Here is a 25,511-nt window from a genome sequence, read left to right on the forward strand (position 1 = left end):
TAAAAGTTGTTTCCTGACTCCTAGTTCTTCCTAAGGAATTCATGGATGTTGGGAGGGACAAGTGGTGAGAAATTTGTAGACCAGTTTCAAAGCCTGTGTTAGCAACCCCGTGCTTGACTGGTCACACACAAGAACCTTCTCTCCCCTGTAAGCCAGAAGAAAATTTTCCTGTAATACCTTAAGTCATCAAACTGATGTGGAAGCAAATTATATCTGCATTTAAGAAATATGGAAGCACCTTTGTCTATCCAAGTCAAAGATATTCCATGTTTATACCTAAGTCAAAAACACATTTCATGAGCTACTAATCATGATGCCACCAGTAACTAATTCAGAAGTGTGCCTCCAATCATGTAAGGCTATCCAGATAAAGATGATACATGCCTAAAACTGAAATCCTGTGTTGATTATTATCTAGCTGTGACCATGGAAAATATTCAAATATTAATTACTTTACCTCACAATGATCTTCGGCCTATAGAGAGATATCTAAAAATAACCCTTAATTAATCCCATGCTGAGTCTTAAAGCTTAAAATCTCCATGTTCGAATGTGAGCATTCTTGTCACCAACTCTGCCATCCATCAGGTACAACAGCACTTGTTTCTTTAGGGGCATGAAGACAGCCCCACACCTGGGTCCCTGAGCTTGATTTAATATTGGCTTCCACAGCTATGAATAAAGAAGCACAAGTCATCAGCCTCCTACAACACATGATCCAGGTCCTTTATTACTAGTTACTTCCCATAAATATAAGAGTCTAGGTGGCTGGAGAGATGATGGCAGCATTAAGAGCACGTGCTGCTCTTTCAGGTGACCCAGCTGTGGTTCCCAGCTCCCATGTGGCAGCTTATAACCATCTACAACTTGGGTTGTAAGAGTTACAACTCCCTCTTCTGGCCTTGATGGTCAACAGGCATTCATATGGTATATTGAGGCATTTGGAGGTAAACATTCATGCATGTAATAATTTTTTTCAGTGATAATCATCTATCTGTGCTTTTAGGGTCTTTGTAGGTTAAATTGTTCTTCCTGAAATTATGAAAGCACAGTTATCTGAACTTGACCCCCCCCCCATGTCTAACCTAAATCTCTCAAACTGCAATCTCCACTAATTTCTCCAAAGCCTGCCTTCACAGGAGACATAAACCAGCCAGTTGTTGGTATGCAGAACATTGTGCTTTGCTAACATCATTATTTCTCTCTATTTCTACCCCCTAGACAACATATTTCTACTTTCTAACAAATTTACCTGCACAAGGCTTACTTTCTCATACACCAGTGATTTCTATAACTTTTCTGATCTAGGTCCAAGTTGCCACTGAATTTAGACTGGATTCCACTGAGAGGTCAAGTTTTGGCTTAAGCAAAAGGAATTATTGGCATATATTCTTGCTAGGTTGTGATCCCAAGAGTGCAATAGAATGACAGAATGACATGTCTTCTTGCATAAGTGTTTATAATGGGCCAGACAACATGCTCAAGCTCCAGTACAGATCTCTAATCTTTAATCCCCTCTGGTGTGTGTGTGTTTGTGTGTGTGTGTGTGTGTGTGTGTGGTGGTGGTGGTGGTGGTGGTGGTGTTGGTGGTGGTGGTGCTGTTATTGTTGCTGCTGCTGCAGAAGAAGCCAGAAGTCAATCTCAAGTGCCTTCCCCAGTTTCAGTTTCCTCAGGAGCTCTGGAACTTGCCGATTAGGCAGGGTCTCGGGGATCTATAAAGATGTGCCCCCATGCCCAGCTCTGGGGATCAAATTCAAGTCCCTGTTCTTTCATGGCAAGTACTTCACTGACTGTACCATCTTTGAAATCATTTTGACCCCTATCTTATAAATGAGGTCATGGGTTAGAGGATAGCTACCTTGCCCAAGTTACTGAGCTTGAAAGAACTTAGACGTGTTTTCTACAACACTAGAGCTGTGATTGAGCTTTCACAGGTCACAGAAGCATCCCAGTCCTCCAAATCCTCAGAGCACCATGAGCTGATGTGAAAGGCACCCCTCAAAGGCATTGTTCCTCGGCTACACAGTGTAACAGCCTCTTTCTTCCCACATTATCCTTAAGTCTTAATTTGGGGCCTCAATCAACAGCTCAGGCATATGCCTTAAGCAAGAAAACCACAGGTAACTTTATGTCAAACATAGATATGAAGTTATGTATGTGAATCATTATTTTTAAGTCTTAAAATCAGCCTGAGTTTAGCTAGGCACTTATATTTTCAGTCAGTAATTCCTCAACTACCTTTGACAATTCCCCGCTCCTATCTCCTGTCTATACATATGAATGGCAATGTGACAGGTGAAAGTTCCCCACTCCTATCTCCTGTCTGTACATACGAATGGCCATGTGACAGGTGACAATTCCCCTCTCCTATCCCCTGTCTATACATACGAATGGCTATGTGACAGGTGACAGTTCCCCTCTCCTATCTCCTGTCTGTACATATGAATGACTATGTGACAGGTGAAAGTTCCCCACTTCTATCTCCTGTCTGTACATACGAATGGCCATGTGACAGGTGACAATTCCCCTCTCCTATCCCCTGTCTATACATACGAATGGCCATGTGACAGGTGACAGTTACCCTCTCCTATCTCCTGTCTGTACATATGAATGGCTATGTGACAGGTGACAATTCCCCTCTCCTATCTCCTGTCTGTACATACGAATGGCTATGTGACAGGTGACAATTCCCCTCTCCTATCTCCTGTCTGTACATATGAATGGCTATGTGAAAGGTGACAATTCTCCTCTCCTATCTCCTGTCTGTACATATGAATGGCTATGTGACAAGTGACAATTCCCCTTTCCTATCTACTGTCTGTACATACGAATGGCTATGTGACAGGTGACAGTTCCCTGCTCCTATCTCCTGTCTGTACATATGAATGGCCATGTGACAAGTAAACGAGAAAAGTTAGCAGCCAAACTGCTTGAAGATAACTTTCTCCACATTTTGTCTCATATTATCCTCACTACTTAAGTCTCGCCCTTTCCAGTAATTCACACTCTGTCATTCCTTGGACACTTCCTTTGTTTTTCACAGCCATAAGCAATTTACTCCTGTACCCAGAAAACAAACCATTGCCATTGTTGTTCATTGTTTCCTAAGCACTGAAGGAATCATTCCATTTTCTTCTTAGTCCTGCTGCTAAGTCTGAAAAGAGTACACATTTGGTCCTCCATTTATTTCTACCACCCACAGAACTTGGGTTGCTAGAGAAAGTCAGTATAAATTCAATCAGTACTGGCCAGTCTGAAGCCCATGATGCTCATGGACACTTGGTACTCCATCAAGCTCTTCTAAAGCCAAGACTGTGGGGTGAGGAGACAGGGATCTCAGGTGCACAGAAGGCAGGCTATGGAAGAGCCACGTGACTAGGAAGAAGCAGTTAGAATTAAAACCTCATTTTTCCTCTGAGTTCTTCTCCTTACCCTATGTCTCCCGTGACAGAGAGAAACAGCACTGCTTACCTCAGCTTGGAGACTTCACTGAACATCTCCCGGAGCTAAAAGCCTTCACAGCACCATAAAAATTCTCTCAGAAGGCATGACTGGTAAACACTGAGAGACAGTGAATGGCTTCTACATAACGTTCTCATTACATCAGTCTTTTAACCCTGCTGTTGGCCATGATTTTCAGTGTAAAAGTGAAATAAGGCTGGGATTAAATAATTCACCCAAGTGCCTAGAGCTACAGGGGAGACACAAACCCATGCCCGCATTATTCTAACATTTTCTCTTGTTTTTTTATTCTCTACTGTCTCCTTAAATTTCCAAAAGTTGAATAATGACTAACATTCCTTAAAAATTATAAGATTCTTCTAGAGGACATAAAAGCTTCAGACACGTGAGACATTAAACTAAAGTTTACCTGGAATTGCAGTCATTCTACAGCATGCATTAGTGGCAGACACATGTAACTATTGTTTCCTTTATTTACAGATCGTTCTTCCAAGAAGACTGGGGCATCCAACTGTATTCTGTTAAGTACATCTAAATATCAAATCTATTGGAAGTTAAGAATCCTATAGATCTAAGGACACTTAGCCAATCCAAACTCCATCATGGGGGCCATGACCTGGCTATTGCCAGGCGTCTTTCTAGCTTCACTTGCCCTCACTTCTGAAGGTGGGGTCCTCAAGAAAGTCATCCGGCACAAGCGACAGAGTGGAGTGAACATGACCCTGCCAGAGGAGAACCAGCCCGTGGTGTTCAACCACGTCTACAACATCAAGTTGCCCGTGGGCTCTCAGTGTTCAGTGGATCTGGAGTCACCGAATGGGGAGAAAGACCTGACCCCCATGCCAGAGTCCAGTGGAAGCTTCCAGGAACACACAGTGGATGGAGAAAATCAGATTGTGTTCACACACCGCATCAACATCCCCCGCCAGGCCTGTGGCTGTGCCGCAGCTCCTGATGTGAAGGAACTCCTGAGCAGGCTGGAGGAGCTAGAGATGCTGGTATCGTCTCTAAGGGAGCAGTGCACCATGGGTACTGGCTGTTGTCTCCAACCTGCAGAAGGTAAAAGCTGGGGTTGATTGCCCCGTTTCTGTGCGAATGGGGGGGAAGATGAGCATAAAAGGATCTGAGCGGTTTCTAATGCTGGTTTCCTGAGAAACTAGACAGTCAAGGTGTTCATTAAAAACATAGAGGTCACGTCAATGTGGAGAATGCAGCCATCCCTCTTCTGCTCTTCAAAGGGTCATGGTAATAATAGTTCTGCATCAGTTTTCCAGTCTTTGAAAAAATCTGCTTCTTAAAACCCTATTTCACTTTAATTGTATCTTTTAGGTTTAATGGTCTGGAGAGTTGGCTCAGCAGTTAGGAGTATTTTCTCTCCAAAGGAACTAGGTTCTATTTCTATCACCTACACGGACACTCACAACATCTGTAACTCTATTCCCGGGGCATCACCATCTTTATCCAACCTCAGCATACACCAGGCACTCACGTTGTACATGCGCATGCATGCAGAAAAAGCTCTGTCTACATACAAAACGATAAAATAAATAAATCTAGATGTTCAAATATTTATTTATTTTACTATTTTGTGTGTATGTCCCCAGGTGAGTGTGTGCACATATGTGTGCGTTTACAGGTATGCACTCTCATATGTGTGCATTCAGGCCAGAAGAGGGCATGGGAAACCTTTTTTTATCACTCCCTGACTATTCCTTTGAGTCAGCATCTTTTCTTGAACCTTGGGCTCTCATTTTCTCAGCTAAGCTACAAACCAGCAAGCCCCAGCGCTCCCCCATCTCTACGGAGAGATGAGATTATGGGCATATATAAGACACACAGCTCTTAGGCACTGGGATCTGAACACTGCTCCTTGTGATTACATGGTAAGCACTCTTAAATGTTGGGCCATTTTCTCTTCAGTGCCCAGTTTAATTACATCTCAGTCAAACATGTTTGACCCTGAAATCTAATTCTTAGTTACCCAAAAATGTCTGAGAAAACACAACATTCCTTCTCCCAAGGGCACTCTCTCCAGGAGACTGCAGTAGCCTTGACAATTCATTCTAGCCAAGCAAAGGATACCAAGGGGGTGAGGTTCTCAGGGTCCCGCTGAGTTAGGTCTTAAAGAATCTTCCACCGCCCTGTGTTCTTACAAATGCACGTTTCTACCTGGGTGGGGCTGAGTCTGCCCTCATCAGAAGACAGTGTTGGAAGGTGATAGGAAACAATCTGACGAGGTGAGGGTGGTTTGGTCAACGCTCGTTTATGCAGCCACCTCTAGCACTAAACACGGAGAGTATCTTGTATGATCTTCCAAACAACCCTTCAAGATAAGAGTTATCATCCCTCTGTAAATAAAAGAACTGAAATTTTAAAAGTTAACCGGCTCTCACAGGATAACTCGATGACAAAGGACAGAGACTTTGGATGTTCCTGGTTACCTTCACTTCCCTTGAGGGATATCCTGGGCCATTGTGCGTCCATTCCAGGCATTCTGATGCTCTGAAGTTATGTTATCTCCATTCCCCAAGGTCCTTAGATCTACAGAAGCTTTAACTTCAAATTAGATATGAGCATCTGTTTCTACCACTTAGAAATACTATCAGAAAGGACCTTGATAATGATTTGAAGAAGACCTGACCACCATAGGCAAGGAGTGTTGTGGGACTCTAGGCTCCTAAGGCAATTTCTAAAAATTTATCTTTAATAATAAACCAATTAATTTTCCAGCCATCAACTCCCCTGGGGGGAAATATAAGCAAGAAGATACAGTAGGTTTAATGAGAGTGTGGTCGAATGTGAATTCCATATTTTTCTCTCCATGCCAGTTGATGCCTAAGGATGCAGTGAATTTGGGTCAGGGTTTTCCATGTGAGTACAAGAAACTGCTCTGATGATACTCAGCTCAATGCCTGTTATCTTCACCGCAGGCCGTCTGGACACCAGGCCCTTTTGCAGTGGCCGAGGCAACTTCAGTGCTGAAGGATGTGGCTGCGTTTGTGAACCAGGCTGGAAAGGCCCCAACTGCTCTGAGCCCGAATGTCCTGGAAACTGTACCCTCCGAGGCCAGTGCCTCGATGGACAGTGTGTCTGTGACGAGGGCTTCACTGGTGAAGACTGCAGCCAGCTGGCCTGCCCCAATGACTGCAATGACCAGGGCAGGTGTGTGAATGGAGTCTGTGTGTGCTTTGAAGGCTATGCCGGGGTGGACTGTGGCCTGGAAGTCTGCCCAGTGCCCTGCAGTGAGGAGCACGGGATGTGTGTGGATGGTAGGTGTGTGTGCAAAGATGGCTTTGCTGGTGATGACTGCAACGAGCCCCTGTGCCTCAACAACTGCTACAACCGTGGACGGTGCGTGGAGAACGAGTGCGTGTGTGACGAGGGCTTCACGGGTGAAGACTGCAGTGAGCTCATCTGCCCCAATGACTGCTTCGACCGCGGCCGCTGTGTCAATGGCACCTGCTACTGTGAGGAAGGCTTCACGGGCGAAGACTGTGGTGAGCTCACCTGCCCCAACAACTGCCAGGGCCGTGGCCAGTGCGAGGAGGGACAGTGTGTTTGCGACGAGGGCTTTGCTGGTGCGGACTGCAGTGAGAAGCGGTGTCCCGCCGATTGTCACCACCGTGGCCGCTGCTTCAATGGGCGGTGCGAATGTGATGATGGGTTCACGGGGGCTGACTGCGGGGATCTGCAGTGTCCCAATGGCTGCAGTGGGCATGGCCGCTGTGTCAATGGGCAGTGTGTGTGTGACGAGGGATACACTGGCGAAGACTGCAGCCAGCAGCGGTGCCCCAATGACTGCCACAACCGGGGACGCTGTGTACAGGGCAAGTGCATCTGTGAACAAGGCTTCAAGGGTTTTGACTGCAGTGAGATGAGTTGCCCCAACGACTGCCATGGCCATGGCCGCTGTGTGAATGGCATGTGCGTCTGTGACGGTGACTACACTGGGGAAGATTGCAGAGACCGGCGCTGTCCCCGGGACTGCAGCCAGCGGGGCCGCTGTGTGAATGGACAATGCATATGTGAGGATGGCTTCACTGGCCCTGACTGTGCTGAGCTCTCCTGCCCCAACGACTGCCATGGCCATGGCCGCTGCGTGAATGGCCAGTGCATCTGCCATGAGGGCTTCACTGGCAAAGACTGCAAAGAGCGGAGGTGCCCCAGCGACTGCCACGGCCAAGGCCGCTGTGAGGACGGCCAGTGCTTCTGCCATGAAGGCTTCACAGGACTGGACTGTGGGCAGCGCTCCTGCCCAGGTGACTGTAACAACCAGGGACAATGTGTTTCAGGCCGCTGTATCTGCAATGAAGGGTACACAGGGGAAGACTGCTCTGAAGGTGAGTTTCAGCGTGCTGGCATCAAGTGGTCCTGATTCTGTATACACCTGATGCCTGTCAGACAATATTTGGTTTTATCAGCACACCAATTCTTTTTATGCATCCTATTAGTGTATTTCTGATAAACATATACTCTTTCTCTGACTCTTTGAGGAGGTTGTGGTCCAACTCTTAGCACAGGGAAATCTGGGCTCAAAGGCTCAGAGAAGTGGTATTGTTCTCCAAAGGACTCTGAGCTGGTACTTAAACTTGTCTACCTCATCTGTATTGATTCTCCCATCCAACGCCCATTGCTAAGTGTTGGCTTCCTTTCCTTCTAGAACTGCCTTGAGGGGAAGTGATAATCAGCTGAACTGAATAGACGTTGCTGTTAAATAAGGGGAACCTGTTAATGCAGCCTGCTAAAGAATAGTTACTGGTTACTTGGGAATTAGATCTGTCCCTTAAGTTTTCTTGTGTTACTAGCTTTATCCAATGTCTGTGAGCATCTCCCAAAAGAAGATTGTTTCTAGAAATTAGCACAAGCAGAGAGCTAACATGTACAGTGTGTGTTGATGAAACATGGGGTAAATGAAACCCCAGCAAGAACAAAAACACCCATGGTCCATGACAATCTCTGTTTTTCTCTCATCCTCGTATCATGACAGAGAACATCTGCCAAATGTAGATAGGAACGAATAAATAGTTTCAACATCTAGTATGGCTGAACTGTGCAAACTTAGCAAAGAGATGTGAGCTCCAAATCTGATGTAGGCAACTGCAGGAAAACCTTTGGGCCTCACTGCTGACATCTAAGGAACGAAAGAGTCTGGTTAGACAAGCCCTCCAAGACTACTCACAGGAAGCAGGCTGAGATGCTGTCCCATGGTCTAAGTCTGAGCGTGGCCTCAGAAAGTGGAGAAGTGGGGGAAACTACACCACATGCCGTGCTAAAAGCAACACTCTTGGTCGTCATGAAGACAGTGGACCAATGGGTTACAAAGCTACTTCTGATGGCAAACCCACCAGATCTGCAAGCCCAGCCACTACAGAGGCTGAGAGAAAAAGATCTCAAGTTCAGGAAAGAGAGGAGGGGAATTTGCTTATAAAGAAAACAACAGAGCTCTTTTAAATATTATTGTAAATTTATTTATTTTATTTTAGGTGTATTAGTGTTTATCTTACATTTATGCATATGCACCACATGTGGGCCTGATCCTGCAGATGTTAAAATAGGACATCTGATCTCCTGGAGCTGGAGGTTAGGGGCTGTTGTGAGTCACCGTTGGTGATCCTCTGCAAGAGCAGAAGACCTAAAGTCTCTATCCCATTGGTTGATAGAACTCTCACCCTAGAATACACAGGACTCTAGGTTTGAACACCACTAAAAAGATGAACCCAAACGAGAATTCTGGCTGAGTCTAGAAGGTCTGAAGAACATGTTCCAGGAAGAGACAACTTCACGTCTGTATCTCAAATAGTAAAAGAGACGTGTTGAGGGAATTAAACCCATAGGACTCTATAGGTGTACACTTGACTCCCAATGTCTTTTCTTATCCCTTCCAGTATCCCCTCCCAAAGACCTCATTGTGACAGAAGTAACAGAAGAGACTGTAAACCTGGCATGGGACAATGAGATGCGGGTCACCGAGTACCTGATTATGTATACACCCACCCATGCTGATGGTCTGGAGATGCAATTCCGTGTGCCTGGGGACCAGACTTCCACCACCATCAGGGAGCTTGAGCCAGGAGTGGAATATTTCATCCGTGTGTTCGCCATCTTGGAGAACAAGAGGAGCATCCCTGTCAGTGCCAGGGTTGCCACCTGTGAGTAGGCAAAGGACTCTATACCTGGCCTTGGCCTAGCTGTGAAGCACTTTGCACGCTGTTTTTAGTGCTCAGTATATGCTAACAAATCTCACCCAATGAGGCAGAAGCATTCGCCTGAGGAACGCTGAGGAAACTGAGGCTATGTAATTTATCATCTTGTCTCAGGCCCACAGCTAATGAAGATGGAGCTGAGCTTTGACCTGGGCAGTCTTGGAAAAGAGTAAATCTTAGTCATCTCGCCACTGTTGTATGGAGTTCTGTTCTATCAAATTCTCTGTCTGTTTCCTGCTGCTCCTGGAAGAGTCTAGCATCAGTGTAATGACTTTCATGCCTGAATAGCAGTCTATGGCTAAAAACCAGCCCTTACTTGCTTAGTAATGACAACATTGGTCTCTCCTTCTGACTATTACACTGCATGCCGGGAGTCAGGCCAGCAGACTTCACAGAACACATCATTCAGTACTTGGTGCATTCCCCAGGGCACACACAGTTCGTTACCACCTTCTCTCAGAAATAGAAATTATCTCAGTGCTTTGTGTAAACCCTGTCCTGGGCCACGATGTTATCAGTTCTCAAGTTAGATGCTGGTCTATGTCTGTCTGATTCCAAACAACATTGCAAATAGACAGTCACAATATTAGTATAATAGGGACTTTCACATTTTCTTACAGTATATAATATGCCAGAAGAGCCTTTAAGTAGACCACAGATCTGGTTATCAACCTCAAAGTAACAGCTGTTCATCACAGGTTTAATGGATCCCTAACTGCATGGCCTTTACCAAGCACGTTGTCCTTTCTTAAGTCCTATTTGTGCTCTTCCTTTCAGACTTGCCTGCACCCGAAGGACTAAGATTCAAGTCTATCAAGGAGACATCTGTGGAAGTGGAGTGGGATCCTCTAGACATTGCTTTCGAAACATGGGAGATCATCTTCCGGAATATGGTGAGGGGCTCCATGGTGGAGGAACGTCTGACATTCATGTCACGCAGCTTCCTCAGCTGAATATGGGAGGCTGGGCACTATCATTTTGTGTGTTCACATACATATCTTAAAAGGATTCCAATGTTGTTAATAAATAAAAAAAACACTTAGGGATGAGAATCCAAGCAATTGTAAATTAAGTCATCTATAGGTGCCATCTTACAAATCTCTGTTTGGAAGCCACAGAACCAGAGACAGTCTGTCCCATACAGTATCTCCTGGCATTTTGCAAATTTGAGAAAAATCTCCCCAAACCCCAAAGAACAGTTAAAGCAAGTTGCTGGTCATAACTTGGGCCCTGTTCACAATTATCTGTGAGAACATGGACAATCTACTAACTTGTCTGACGATGACAAGTCAAGGAAGGGTGGGTGGTGACTCCCACTCCTCCATGCCATCTGATAGGGTGAGCCCAGGTGTGTGCAGGAGGAAGGGATGGACTCAAGGAAGGGTGGGTGGTGACTCCCACTCCTCCGTGCCATCTGACAGGGTGAGCCCAGGTGTGTGCAGGAGGAAGGGATGGACTCAAGGAAGGGTGGGTGGTGACTCCTACTCCGTGCCATTAGACAGGGTGAGGAAGGGATGAAATCAAGAAGCATCTTTCTTATTTCTGTATTCTCAGCATCTAACTTCTCAGTCTGCTGGGAGGCAGAGGAGACACCCAGTGAATGAGTGAAACAAAAAGAAGAACTGAATAAAGCATGGGAATGAAGGGTTGTCACAGCTTCTGAATGTTAGATCTGTGCTTCCCTCTGACAGAATAAAGAAGATGAGGGGGAAATTACCAAAAGCTTGAGGCGACCAGAGACCTCTTACCGACAAACTGGCCTTGCTCCTGGGCAAGAATACGAAATATCTCTGCACATTGTGAAAAACAACACCCGAGGCCCTGGCTTGAAGAAAGTGACCACAACCCGTGAGTATCACCTAAGACCTGAGATAGGGCTGTGTCTCATTACGCCTTCTGGCTTACAACATCTGACGCAGCACCTGCATCAGTGAGAATTTGCTTACTACTACAAAGTCCATATGGAGAGCCTCAAATGATAATTCTTCAGGTTTGTGATTTGGCATTGGGCTCAGCTGTGTAGGGTTTGTCCTTGACAGGAATCACATATGCATCTTTGTGGACTGGGACTGCTGTGTTTAGGATAGCCACCTGTGATCCTAGAACTCTGGAGGCTCAGGCAGGAGTACTCAAGGACACCCTGAGCTCCATGCTGAGGTCCAGGATTGTGTAAGCTACAGAGTGAGACACGGTCTCAAAAAACAAAAACAGGCCGGGCGGTGGTGGCGCACGCCTTTAATCCCAGCACTCAGGAGGCAGAGGCAGGCGGATCTCTGTGAGTTCGAGACCAGCCTGGTCTACAAGAGCTAGTTCCAGGATAGGCTCCAAAACCACAGAGAAACCCTGTCTCGAAAAAACCAAAAAAAAAAAAAAAAAAAAGAAACAGAAACAAAACATAGCAAGATGGTGATTTCCTGCTCTGTGAAGTGTTGTCGTGTTGGCGTGGCTGTGGAATAGACTCCAAACTGACATTTCTATCAATCCTGTCAGAGCAAATTCTCAGGTCAGCCCAAGTGTGAGAGACATAGAAACACAAGCATCTCCTTTCTGAAGCACCCCAAAGTCACATTCTCAGAGACCGTAGGTGCAGAAGGAGAACTCACTGAGATTATCACACATAGAAACACAAGCATCTCCTTTCTGAAGCACCCCAAAGTCACATTCTCAGAGACCGTAGGTGCAGAAGGAGAACTCACTGAAATTATCACAAGATGTCTACCACATTATCTCATTTAACGCTAATATCAAGTCTCCTGTGACAAAAGCGAGGCCTGTGTTGTATTATGTATGAAGAGCAGTGACCAAGGCTTGGAGGAGTGAGTCGCTTTAACACCATGCAGTTCAGACAGTCCTGGTCATGCCTCCAAGCATGGCTGCCTTTAGAACCAGCCTTGATTATACGCTGACTTTTGCAGAATGTTGATTTCATGTCTCAGTAGAAACCTAAATAAAATTTTACTTGAAGGTCTGGAGAGATATTCCAGTCAGATATTCCAGCAGTGACATAAGAACCAGGCATGTAGCTAAATAACATAATCCAGAGCTGAGGGGTGGAGAAAGGAGGAACCCTGCGACTGGCTGGCCAGGCCAAGGCTAGCCAGAGCCCTGTCTCAAAAAGCCACACACACACACACACACACACACACACACACACACACATATATCCAAACATACATAATAATATATACTCACACTTTCACAAAGTCTCTCTCTCTCTCTCTCTCACACACACACACACACACACACACACACACACACACACATACATACTTTTACAAAGCCACATACACTCATACACAGACTCACAAACACACATTTTTCAAACACATACACACACATGCACACATATACACAGCTTTTACTTGGTACTAATATCCTTAGAAAATCTTGGGGTGAAATAGGATTTAACACAATTAGAGACTTTTATGGGATATAACTGAATTTGGAATTGTTCTAACAGGAAATTTTTTTAATAAAAGATAAAGGAAAAATAGAGAAAACAGTCTACATTGTTGTTTAGTAAGAAAATGTCTGATTTTCTTCAAGAGAACAGACGTGCCAACTCTTTGAGAAATTGACTCTTGTTGGCAGGGGCTTGCTGGGAAAGCAATGGCAAGAAGGAACACCTTGCGCTTGTGTGCTTGCACGTTTTGCATAGCTCAGGGCCAATTCAGGAAACCATGCGCTTTGTGAGCTAGTGTTTTCCATCATCCTGACAAGAGCTCTCTGTGGTAGGTACAAGGCAGGTACTGACAGGAAAGGAAACCGTCAGATCAGCAACAAGGCAGTGGGAAGATCAAGAAAATGCTTATCTATTCTAGGGAAAGCATACTGGAGAGACAAATGGCTTTTCTTTTACCTACCTTCTGTTCTTTAATCCAAATTTGAGGCTTGCTTGCTTTATATTCTGCTTATTAAGGACAAATGGCCAGCCTTTGAAGTTCTAGAACATGGAAATACCAACACTGAGGGACACACACTTTCTTGTTCCTTTTGCACAAGTTTCTAAGATTTTCTCTAGAAATTAAAGAAACTTAACCTTGGTGGCAAAACATGTTTGATTCTTTCTCTCTGACTGATTGTAATCTTTCTTGACACGTAAATGCTGATAAGACCCATTGTCCTGGGAAAGTGAGAGGGTGGGTGGTCCTGAGTTTAAATTCCTTCTCACCATTCTCAATCACTTGAAAATATCCCAGCTCTTTAAGTCTTGGGTACAACATCTGGAAAAATGGGTTCATAGCGTCATTCTCATGAAGTTGTCACAAGAATGAGGCACTGATGGCACAGATCCATGAGTCAGATGTGCAGAGTGATGTCAGTCTTCGTTTTCAGTATCCTTAGCCACAGGCTAACCTCCTTAGCAGTTTATGTGGCTTTGCGACTGACAACTGAAAGGCAAGGCAGTGTCACCAACCATGATAACATCATTTTCATGATTTGTGGACTCATTAACCACTAGCTGATACATAACCACTTAGACTTCAAAACTGGACCATGAAGCATCCTCATAATCTATCAGATTATGATACTGGTACTCTTTCCATACTCTGCATGAGTACCAACTGCCTCTGTTTAAAAGTGCTCATCAGATGGATGATGAGAACATAGACTAAACTACTTTAAAAAAAAATGAAGACCCACATTAAATGCCCAGGATGGCCTAAGGATCACAAAAGCCAAACATCGTTTTCTGAATGAATGTATGACCCAATCTAAATGTATCCAAACTGTAAAAACGTCTGTAACGAGCTAGTGAGATAAGTGTGCTATCGCAAAGCTTTCTCAGGGAAGTAGCAGCTACAAGTAGGGAGAATATGTGCATCTGGTTACAACAGGGATAATGAGGCTCCTGGCTAGGCTGTAATTTACAAGACACATTGGAGAGGATGGCCAGGAAGGGGTTAGAGGAGGAGGGCAGTCTCGGGAGATGAAGCAAAGGACCAGCATTGGGGGTACACAGGTGAGGAAGCATGGCATCAAGGTGGATGGGGCAGGAAATGAGTTTAACAGGACCACACAGGACACCCAGGATGAGGAGACAAAAATGGGCAAGACTTGAAATAACAATGACTCTTGCCCTAGTTCTTTGTCAAAAACAACTTTAAGGCTCGCAAAGTGGCCCAATTAGGGCCTGAGAACTTGAATTCAACGTGCATGTCCCACATGTTGGAAGGAAAGAACCACGCCCCAGCAGCTGAACTCTACAAGTGTGCCATGCTTGTGCATGCCACAGAGAGAGAGAGAGAGAGAGAGAGAGAGAGAGAGAGAGAGAGAGGAATCAATGCAACAAAATGTTTCAAACCCACCAGGACAATCCATTGTCTCATGCCTCTGCTCCATGATCCTAACAGAAAAGTTGTCTGTCATCCTGGAAAGTCTTGTCTAATAACTCAGACATGGCTGAGGAGAGAGCTCAGTTGGTAAAGTCTGTGCCTTGCAAACAGGAGGACTTGGCTTCTCATTAAAGAGCTGGATTTGATGGTGTCCTCTTGCAATACCAGTTCTGAAGTGCAAGCACCTAGAGATAGGTGGATCCCTGGAGCTCGCTAGCTTATGTGGTGAGCTTCAGGCCCATGAAAGACTAGGCCTCAAGAAAATAGGTGGGTTTCCCTGAGGAATGACACTTGAGAGTGTCCTCTGGCTTCTGTATATATACATACACACTCACACATACACACACTAACACACACTCACATTCACACACTCATTCACACACATTCCCTCAGTTCAGCAGAACAGTAGCTGCTAACAGTAGTGGAGATGGTGGCAGCAGACAAAGGAAGGACTTCCGTCATGGAACTGCTGTGTGCCAGGCTCCATTCTAGATGCTTTACAGGCTTTGTCTCTTTTACTATTTGTGAAACAAACACACAAGCCCTCAAAGTAGATATCACAGTCCCTCCATGTGACTTGTCAGACAGAAACCAAGACTCACAAGGGCAAAAGAAAGTAAGGACTCGTTATGAACCAAATATCTTCCATGGTCTGTGGCAAAGCACTCTGAAGCTACTCTTCCCCTTGTTGCTCACAGGCCTGGATGCCCCCAGTCAGATCGAGGTGAGAGACGTCACAGACACCACAGCCCTGGTCACCTGGTTCAAGCCTCTGGCTGAGATTGATGGCATCGAGCTCTCCTATGGCATCAAGGACGTGCCTGGAGACCGCACCACCATCGACCTCACACATGAAGAAAACCAGTATTCTATTGGGAACCTGCGGCCTGACACCGAGTATGAGGTGTCCCTTGTCTCCCGCAGGGTGGACATGGCAAGCAACCCTGCCAAGGAGACCTTCACCACAGGTGAGAACTGCCCCACTGACAGGTGCAGAAAAAACAGGACACCAGCACAGAGAGTCCTGCTCCATTCTACCTGTGAGTCCTCTTAGGCTCATGTGACCTTGAAGACAGTCAGGATGGCCTTTCCACCTCTGTGTGCATATGTACATACATGTGTACATGTATGAGGGGGAGAGAGAAGGAGAGTAAGGGGGAGGGCTGGTCTGATACTCCCGACAAATTCCTAGTTAAAATGTAGTGGCTCGGTGGTAAAGCATTTGCCTGGTATCTTAGCAAATGGCATTACTTCAAAGGTGTGCATCCCATACATGCCTTACTGGAGTTTAGGAAGAACCAGTGGTCATCTCTAAGTTATTAAGAATCCACTAAGTCAACTAAACAGTTTTCCCACTCACTCACAGTTTTATTTTGGGAGCTTTCTGTTCTTCCAACACAAAAAATGGAAAAACAAATGCAGCTGATAAATCATTGAGAAAGGAGCCATGCCTGTGCTCTTGGTTTAATTCCTGTATCAGCTGCCAAGACAGGGACTGTGGGGAACTCTGACGTTTCCATCCATGGGCAGGTGCCTTCTGAACCTCTGATAGAAATGTCAAATCTACTATCCTGGTACCTGGTGTAATACGAAGCCTCCTTTCTCTTCCTAAACAGGCCTGGATGCACCCAAGAACCTTCGCCGTGTCTCCCAGACAGACAACAGCATCACCTTGGAGTGGAGGAACGTCAAGGCTGACATCAATAGTTACAGAATTAAATACGCACCTATCTCAGGAGGTGACCATGCTGAGGTTGATGTTCCCAAGAGCCAGCAGGCCACAACCAAAACCACACTCACAGGTGAGCTCTGACAAAACAGGAGCCAGCGGCCAGGTGTCCCTCTTTTTCAACCTGCCAAAGAGAAGGGAAAAAAAAAAAAAAAACAGCTTCCATCCATTCCTCTTGCTGTCAATGTTCCAAATTAGTTTGTAACAGATGATGGTCGTACAGAAATCACAGTGACCAGATTCCAGCCTGGGTCACTCTTAGAGTTCCCTGAAACCCTGCCCGCTTCTAGAATGATCCCTACCTACACATTCTCTTTTAGGTCTGAGGCCAGGAACTGAATATGGCATTGGCGTTTCTGCTGTGAAGGGAGACAAGGAGAGTGACCCAGCAACCATCAATGCAGCCACAGGTGAGGTCCATGGAAGCCCCACCATTGCTGAGGTAGACAGAGCAGGCAAGCCAGGGCTGCTGAGAGAAGTGTGTTATAAAACATAGAAGTCGGAGGAGAAAGGGGTCTCTAGGAACACGGAGCCCAAGGGAACATCCTAACACAACTCTCTAGAGAGGGAAAAGAATAAAGGAATTTGAAAGAAAAATTGGAATCAGACCTTATAAAAGGCACAAATTTTTATTTTGTCAACCTACCCTTTCAAAATAGCTAGTTTAATTGGAACAAATATGAAGTTTACCTTTAGCAACCGAGAAAATACCTCTAGCAGGCAAATATTCAAATATCCATATAGACAGTGCAGCCCCCGGATCCCACTGTATCCTATAGCGCAGCCTTGGATAAAAACCAGCAAGGGCTAAAGGATTTGGAGCCACTGCTTCTTTCCTAAAGTGTACTACCCCTCTGCCTCCCAGCAGCTTCCAGCTGACCTGTCCTGGCACTGTGAAGAGAGGAGAGGCCGGGATGTGTGAGATGTAGATCATACCTGGTTGCGTTTCCTTGGGATACAAAATCTAGCTGTACATATACATACATCATCTTTATTTATGTATACTTATAACATATCCATATGTATGCACTGTGATTTTGAGACAATTGTAGATATATATGCAGTTAATGAGATATCATTCAGAGATACGTCTGTACCCTTCACTCAGTTTCCCTCAAAGCAGCAGATTGCATAAAGAATAATTCAATTACTGGATACAAGCTCTTGGCTTTAAATTTCAGCAGTGTTGCGCACACTGTGTATCTGCATATATGTGTGTATGTGCATGCATATGCGTGTGCATATATGTGGACATGTGTGTTAGTTCTGGACATCTCATCACATGTAGGTTTGCAAAGGTATGGACAACAGAGACTCAGAATCATTGCACTGCATCCTGAGTACCCATGTTGGAATATCTCACAATGACCACTTACCTGTTGCCCTTTCTGCATAACCCTGAGAATTCAAATAGCACTCTCCATCACAGCTGTAATTTCACCATTTCCAGACTTAAATAAGTGGAATGGGGCCAGAGAGATGATTCTGTCTTTAAAGGCTAGGCTAACAACCAAAAATATGAGTGGGATGTATCCATCCACCTGGGCTACAGCAACGAAATGCCTTAGACCAGGTAGCTTTATTAAGAGAGATCTCTTTCTCACAGTTTTGGTGCTGACAAGTAAGGTTAAAAGGGCTAGAAAATCAGTTCCTATTGAGGGCTCTCTGTCTTGTCCATTGAGATGTCTGTCTTGACTCTCTCTCTATTCAGGTGACAGAAGGGGCTGAGATCATTCTGGGTCTCTGTGGTTAGGCCACTGAACCTAACCATGGTGACTTATGATGACCCTCACATCTGAATAGCATTCTTTTGGGCACTAGGTTTCAATATATTGGTTTTAAGTGTCATTTTTTTTTATCCTTTAGCATTCTTGAGACCAACTGTTTGTCTCTTGGAAGTGCTTTCTTAAGTAGCATTTCATAATTTAGATAAACCACTCCACTTTCATTTTCCCCCAAATCCCGAAAGGTAGTGTGCAATGAATGGCACCTGTCTATCAAAGGTCAGTCAGGCAACAGTCCTGCACCTACACAACCTTTTTTGATTTGCAATCTAAAGCAGATCCCTCTTGATTCTCTCTCCAGAAATTGATGCACCCGAGGACTTGCAGGTGTCTGAAACCTCACAGGACAGTCTGACTCTATTCTGGAAGACACCACTGGCTAAGTTTGACAGATACCGCCTCAACTACAGCCTCCCCACAGGCCAGTCAAAAGAGGTCCAATTGCCAAAGGATGCCACCTCCCATGTCCTGAGAGATCTGGAGCCAGGGCAAGAATACTCTGTCCTTCTCACTGCCGAGAAGGGCAGACACAAGAGCAAGCCTGCATATGTGAAGGCATCCACTGGTAGGTCACCCTGAGCTTCCCCAAGTCATCTGCTGACTTTGGGTGGCAGAGCTTTGCATCTGTCAGAAGGTCTGAATGTGCTGCCCGAGGGCAAAACATGCTTCTTTCTACCCTCATGAAGTACTCTCTGCCACACTGAAAGGGCAGCTTCCTTGACTTTTCCTCCTGCTGTCAGTCAGCTGAACCAAGCTCCCTCACCACGAAATGTTGATTGTTCAGTATTTCTAGCTGTAAAACACAGAGAGCAGCGTTGCCTTCTTCATGGTGCTTTTTTCTCTCTTTTCAGAATGGTGTGTTCTATGGAACTCTTTACATCCCTTAGTTCTCTTCCTTAATCTAACAACAACTTTATTTTTTTTTTCATTACCTGAAAGATGCCTGGGTTGTTGGGATTCGTTATTTGGACTTCCTCATTGGAGTGTTTTTATTACAGGTCTCTTGCTTTCCTCAAGGTGGCCCCGGAGAGTCACACTTGTCCCCAGGCTGCCCCAGAACCCTTCACACCTTCCCTTTGTTTCCAGTCACAAAGAGGTTCCTGGCTCTCTGGGGCTGATCCAGGTCCCTTCCAACTGTGTTAGCCTCCCCACCAATCTTCCTTCCTGTCACGTTTCTTCAGGAACTGAGCTGAAGAGAGAATCTGGCAGGAAATAATGTTTGTTATATGAAAAATGACACATTCAATTTGAGCCATTAAGTTCTCAATATTCTTTAAGATTTGACAAGTGGTAGTCTTCGCTTCCATTTTCATTAACAAGCATTTATTAAGCAATAACTGCACACAGTCCACCCTTAGATGTTAGAGAAAGAGTGTGCCACATGGTCATCTGTTTCCTTACCTTTCATTTGTCTTCCCTTGCAAGCATCCCTGACAGCATGAGCCTCTCACAGTAGAAGAAGGTAGGGAAGTAGAATTAAAAACAGATTAATCTCAAAGTCCAACTTCAGTAATTCCGCTTCACATGTACTTAGTATAATGTTCCAGGTGACCTAAAAATGAATCAGAAATATAAGAAGGAAGAAAATGTTCTTCTCCTTTCTCCTTTGTTCTTCTCCTTCCTCCCTTCTCCTCTTCTCTACTCTCTCCTCTTTCCCAGAATCATTATCAACCCCAGAAGGGAACTCCAATCCTGCAACTTTGGAGTCAAAGGTAGATGTTGCAAGATAGTTCTTATCTGTGGATGCTGTGAGAGAGCAGAGGATCAGTGGCCCTCATGTGCTTTCTCCAAAGAATCCCGATGTTCCAGCCATAGCAGTGGCCCACTTGCAGGCCTCTTCCATGATGTAGCATCATATTGAAAATATAGTTAATCTTTCTACACATAGTACCACCTGCATGGCTAGCTTGTTCCAAAAGAAATGAAAATACAAAGAACTTTTCCATGGGATGGGTGGGCCTTCAAAATTTGATCTCTCAGACCTAGCTTCCAGGACGCATGTCCTTGGCCATCATGTGACAATCACCTTGTATGTTCGCCCAACCTGCCTTCTCCTTCAAGCCTTTGAAGCTTTTGTTATACTGGTCTCCAGTTTTCCACACAGCATTCTCTCTATTCTCTCTAGTCTCATTGACTTCAAGTGTTATTGAAAACAAAGGCATCCTCTGAACGCTCTGTTAAAGTCCCCACCCTGGTCTATATCTGATGCCTCTCCAAGGTTCCTTGGACACTTACTGACTTGAGAGTGGCAGTATTCACATCATTGTCCCTGACCTCCTCCTCCCCATGACCAGAATGTAGGGACGGTCTCCTTGGTCTACTGTTGCCTGCAGTGACTGGAACACATCCAAAGCCAGGGTTAGTGCCACGAATATCTGCAGCGATCCAGCAGCCCTGGAACCAATATCACCACATTTGGTGTCTTTTTTGTCCTTCTCTGCTTTAGCAGCTGTTTAACACACTGCAGGACAAAGGAGCAGGGTAGTCGTTCTTTAAGCCTGTTTAATATGGACATTACAAAGAGAGAGGATGAAATGAGGGAGGAAGGGAAGCAGAGAGATCAAAGGAAGGTGAAATAAGGAGAAAGGCAATGCTCTCTTTCAGCATGGAGGAAAGTTAGTGTGGCTAGCCATATTCTCTTGTCTGTCTCCCTCCTCTCAACTCTCCCGTCTTCTCATCTCTTCTCTCAGTTTTTCCTCTTCTCATTCTTCTTTCACATTCTCATTAACTAAACTCTGCCTAAAGCCAAGGCTGTGAGTTCATTGTGAGCAGTAAGAGACACAGAGGAAGACAATAGGCAGAAGCCAAGGCCATGAAGCATATTTCCACAACAGTCTAGGACTCACCACTGAGACCTCAGTGACTCACAAGTAGTTTTGTTCTGAACCAAAGCTTCAGGCATGGTATTAGAGAACAGTTTGCTCTGATTTACCATTTTGATAGTCTATGGAGCAAACTGAAGTTCATTCAAATATTTATCCTGTCAATGCATGCAGAATCCAACAGAATAGGTGCATTCAGGAGAGAAAGGTTCTAGAAACAGTGCCATGAGATGAGAAAGATGCAACCCGTACTCAAAGGATGCAGTTCTACTGTTGCAGACGCAGGGAAGAGGGGAGAGGCAGGCGAAAGTTTCTGCACCCCAATAAACCTCTCTGCTGACATATAATTCAAATCAGACCAAATCAAACCAAACTGCAAAAAGCCCAGATTTAATTGATACCAACGCTCCTGGGTAGCCTGGTAGCACCCAGAGAGGTGCTGGGGAAGGAAGACAAGAAAACCATGAGTTTGTTCTGGGGGGGGGGGGGAGCAGTTTAAATACCCTGTGGGAGTGGTCTTGAGCATCTCTGGGGGGGGGGTCATCACTTGGCAGGCTTTCTCAGAGGTGGAGTCCGGACTGAGGCAACTCCCAGGGGAGGGGGCTTGGGATAGAACTTCCACCCAAACATTCCAGACTCTTTGGATATATGGATGCCAGGGGCCAGGGTGACGCTTCCACCCAAACATCAGGTTCCCATAACCCACCTGCCAAAGGAGACAAAGAGTTCAGAGTAATCTCAGAAGAGGTGCCCTTGGGCTGCAGTCCTCAACAAACAAAAGGAGGGGAGAGTGGGGAGGGGGCAGTCTCTTTTCCAGAAGCTTTGAACAAAATCTGTGAAAATCAGAGTCATGGGAAGCTTCATAGTCATGAAACAAGCATGGTCCTGCTGTGTGCCTAAGAGGAAAAACATGGGTCCCGAGGCTTGAGGCTACATGGTGACAGCTGTAGAATGTGGATGCCCTGGGCCTTTGGCTTCATTCTTGGTAGTTACTGAGAATTACCAGAAAACCCCAAGGCAGTTATACTTATATATTTATACTTTGTATTTCAAGTATGTTCTCTCTAGAAAATGAGTTTGGAACATTTGAAGCCTTGTGGTGGTCTTCAGACTTGCTTTTAACCTTCTCCTTGCTGTAGGAGAATCATTCCCTCACACATACAAAGAGCAAGTAGGCTGCCAGTCAGTGGTCACCATCTATACAATGGTGGGAATCTGAAGGGCTGAAGAGATGCCCAGGGATTCCTCGCTGCAGCTGCTCAGCCCACCCTGAGCACAGATGACACAGACTTGGAAATTCTGATTTTCTAGCCCTGCTGACATTGCTCAGAGGGTAGATTCCGAAGCACAGCTGTGAGAGGACAATATCCTTTTCATCATGAGTTGCCAGGAAGGCTGGGGTGCAAGTAGCCAACGGGAACCCTTGGCTGATGCTGCAGTGAGCCCACAAGTACATCATTCACACTGGAAATGAAGAGTCAGCACTTACATACAGCTTCCAGGGTTCCTACTTCAACTCTTGCTGCTGCATCTTTATTCAAGGCACCCACACACACACCCTTCTCCCACACTGGAATTCCTCTGTCATTCACATAAGTTTATTAGTGGAAGTTTAGGCTTTTACTTATCTGAGCATGTGTTTGATGGCCAGATGAGGGGGTGGCCTACCAACAGTATCCGTTGTAGATGTGATCACACACCACTCAGATATAACAAGTCATAGGTCTTTCTTGATACATCTATAAAAAATAAGGGGAAAGGTGGAGGAATAGGTAGCTACCAAAGCTCCATTTCTAACACAAAAATTCTAACACACTTCTATGCATCATGGAATATCATCCTTTGGATTTTTTTTTAACCAATGATTTCCAGATGTAAAAGCTGGTATCAGGCATCAGGCCAGATGTGGCCCACTAGTTTGTCTGAGTTTATGTACCCATGTTCTAGGCCCTGGTCATGCAGGGCTCATTGGAAATCAGCAGCTACGTAAACAGGAAAAATGGATTGTTTTTTTTTTCAAAGGAGCCAAGGCAGTTCCTACCCTCCCATTTTCAGGATCCATTTCCAGAGAAATCTTTTTCTGTAGGTCATGCAGGGTCCACACAAACTCATTGCAAGCAAATGACCCCTGTAAGGCAGATTTGGACAAGGGAGACTACCGCATTTCTGTGTTCTGGAGACAAAGATGGTGAATCAAATTATAACACAATCTGATAAATTGCTTCTCCCAGATCCCAGGCAATAAGGAGCAACCTTCCAAAAGTGTGTCATCTGCCTCAGTTCAGCGGTAGCAGTAGTATTAACTTATCCCTACTCTCCTTTGAAGTGGTTTATAAAAACTGATCTGAACTCCAAAAACAAAAAGTCAAAACTAAACTGCAGCAGACGTCTCAGGAGAGGTCAAGACAGCACAAGGAGAAGCCTAAGCAAACCTAAGCAGACACAAAATTCAAAGTGCTGGACAAAGACCCAAGAACAGCTGAGGCTAACTCATTGTAATAAAAACTACTTTGCCAAATGAAAACTGAGGTGTGGAGTCCAGCACACAACTGTCTAGCGTTTTCTCTAGGACATTTGTCAATAGGAAAGTGTATTTCCAAAAGAAAACTCAACTATGTACAAAGGTAAAGTCAGTACTGTACTAACCTATTTATTGCATTTGATGGAGACAGCACTACTGGGCATACGGTGACAGCAGCTTGGCACAGACTCTATTGGTTTTGGCCAGTGCATTGTTTGGGTTCTGGGAAGGCAAGCTTTGAAGACTAGTATAATTGACCTTGTCTCTGTCATTGTTCAGAACGAACACCTTCCCTGCAAAATCTTACCGTGACTGAGACCGGCTGGGATGCCCTCAGACTCAACTGGACAACAGATGACCTGGCCTATGAGTACTTTGTTATTCAGGTGCAGGAAGCCAACAAGGTGGAGGCTACTCACAACTTCACAGTGCTTGGCAACCTCCGGGCTGCAGACATCCCGGGTCTCAAGTCTGCCACTCCTTATAGAGTCTCCATCTATGGGGTAGCCCGGGGCTCTAAAACACCAGTGCTCTCTGCTGAGGCCTCCACAGGTACTTTCTACCTTTATCTCTAAAACTTCTGTTTTCCCAACAGGAAAGTGACCAAGGATAATCATACGCCATGACATTGGAGTGGCCTTGCCAGCCACAAGCTATAGTGTCATGAGGTCTGATGCTGGAGAGCCATGTCATCAAGTAAAACAGTCCCAAGGCCACGCTAACATTTCCCATAGGCAACGCATTGCTGCTGTACGGAGTTCACCATCTGGGACAATCCAAGCATGCGGGACCATGATGATTAAGTGCTTCAGTCAAAAAAAAAATTAGCCCAGAATTGATTCCTGAATTTTCTGAAATTTAGGACTGTTCATCCCTACACTCCCTCTTTTGCTCTTTCCAAAGCTTAGAGAGTTGCATGGTGTATGTTTGTCTAAAGAAAGTCGTGTTTTCAGGGGATATAGAGCCTGCTTGTGATCAGGATTTCCTGGGTCTAACAACATAGTTTAAACTCATTCTTTATCCTTCTCTAGGGAGAACTCCCAATCTGGGAGAGGTCTCAGTCTCGGAGGTGGGCTGGGATGCCCTCAGGCTCAACTGGACAGCCCCAGAAGGGGCCTATCAGAACTTTTTCATTCAGGTGCTAGAGGCTGACATGGTCCAGAGTGTCCAGAACCTTACAGTCCCTGGAGGACTGAGGTCAGTGGACCTGCCTGGGCTCAAAGCAGCCACTCGCTACCGGATCAGCATCCAAGGGCTCACTCAGGACTCCAGCACAGACCCTCTCTCTCTTGAAGTCTTGACAGGTATTCTAGACTCATTCACTCCTTTTCTCCAACCCTTGTCTGTGCTCTAGAAGAAGCAAGTCTGTAAGCAGGGTTTACCCTATTCCATTTTGGGAAAGTACCAGGGGATCGCTGTTGCTTTTTTTCAAGTGCCTTATCTATTGTTTGGCCAGGTCCTGCACTAACCCTAGTAGTTTTCCATGAAAATTCCACCTACTTTTCTTTTTCAAAAATGAGAACTGACTTATCTTGCAAAGTAAGTTTCAATTATAACATCTAAAAAGTTGGAAAACACAGTTTGTAAGTGAAAAATAAAATCTATCTGAGCTCATTTTAAGAACACTTAAGAGCTTCCCATAGCCCTATTTGTG

General features: G+C 45.2%; 1 protein-coding gene across 1 annotated transcript in view; it reads left to right on the forward strand.

Moving 5' to 3' along the window:
* The window catches only part of Tnc (tenascin C), an 81,994-nt gene that overhangs the window by 18,030 nt on the left and 38,453 nt on the right, over positions 1-25,511 (forward strand). Inside the window, 11 exon segments of the mRNA XM_041632451.1 lie at positions 3,943-4,521; positions 6,393-7,802; positions 9,348-9,611; positions 10,443-10,558; positions 11,357-11,513; positions 15,700-15,969; positions 16,618-16,803; positions 17,051-17,140; positions 18,816-19,079; positions 24,137-24,409; positions 24,889-25,161. Coding sequence (XP_041488385.1) covers positions 4,065-4,521; positions 6,393-7,802; positions 9,348-9,611; positions 10,443-10,558; positions 11,357-11,513; positions 15,700-15,969; positions 16,618-16,803; positions 17,051-17,140; positions 18,816-19,079; positions 24,137-24,409; positions 24,889-25,161 — 3,760 coding nt within the window. The 5' untranslated portion in view covers positions 3,943-4,064.

The sequence above is a fragment of the Microtus oregoni genome, unplaced genomic scaffold (genome assembly GCF_018167655.1).
Source record: "Microtus oregoni isolate MIOR12 unplaced genomic scaffold, Mior012 000041F_ref0000270, whole genome shotgun sequence".
NCBI lineage: Eukaryota > Metazoa > Chordata > Mammalia > Rodentia > Cricetidae > Microtus > Microtus oregoni.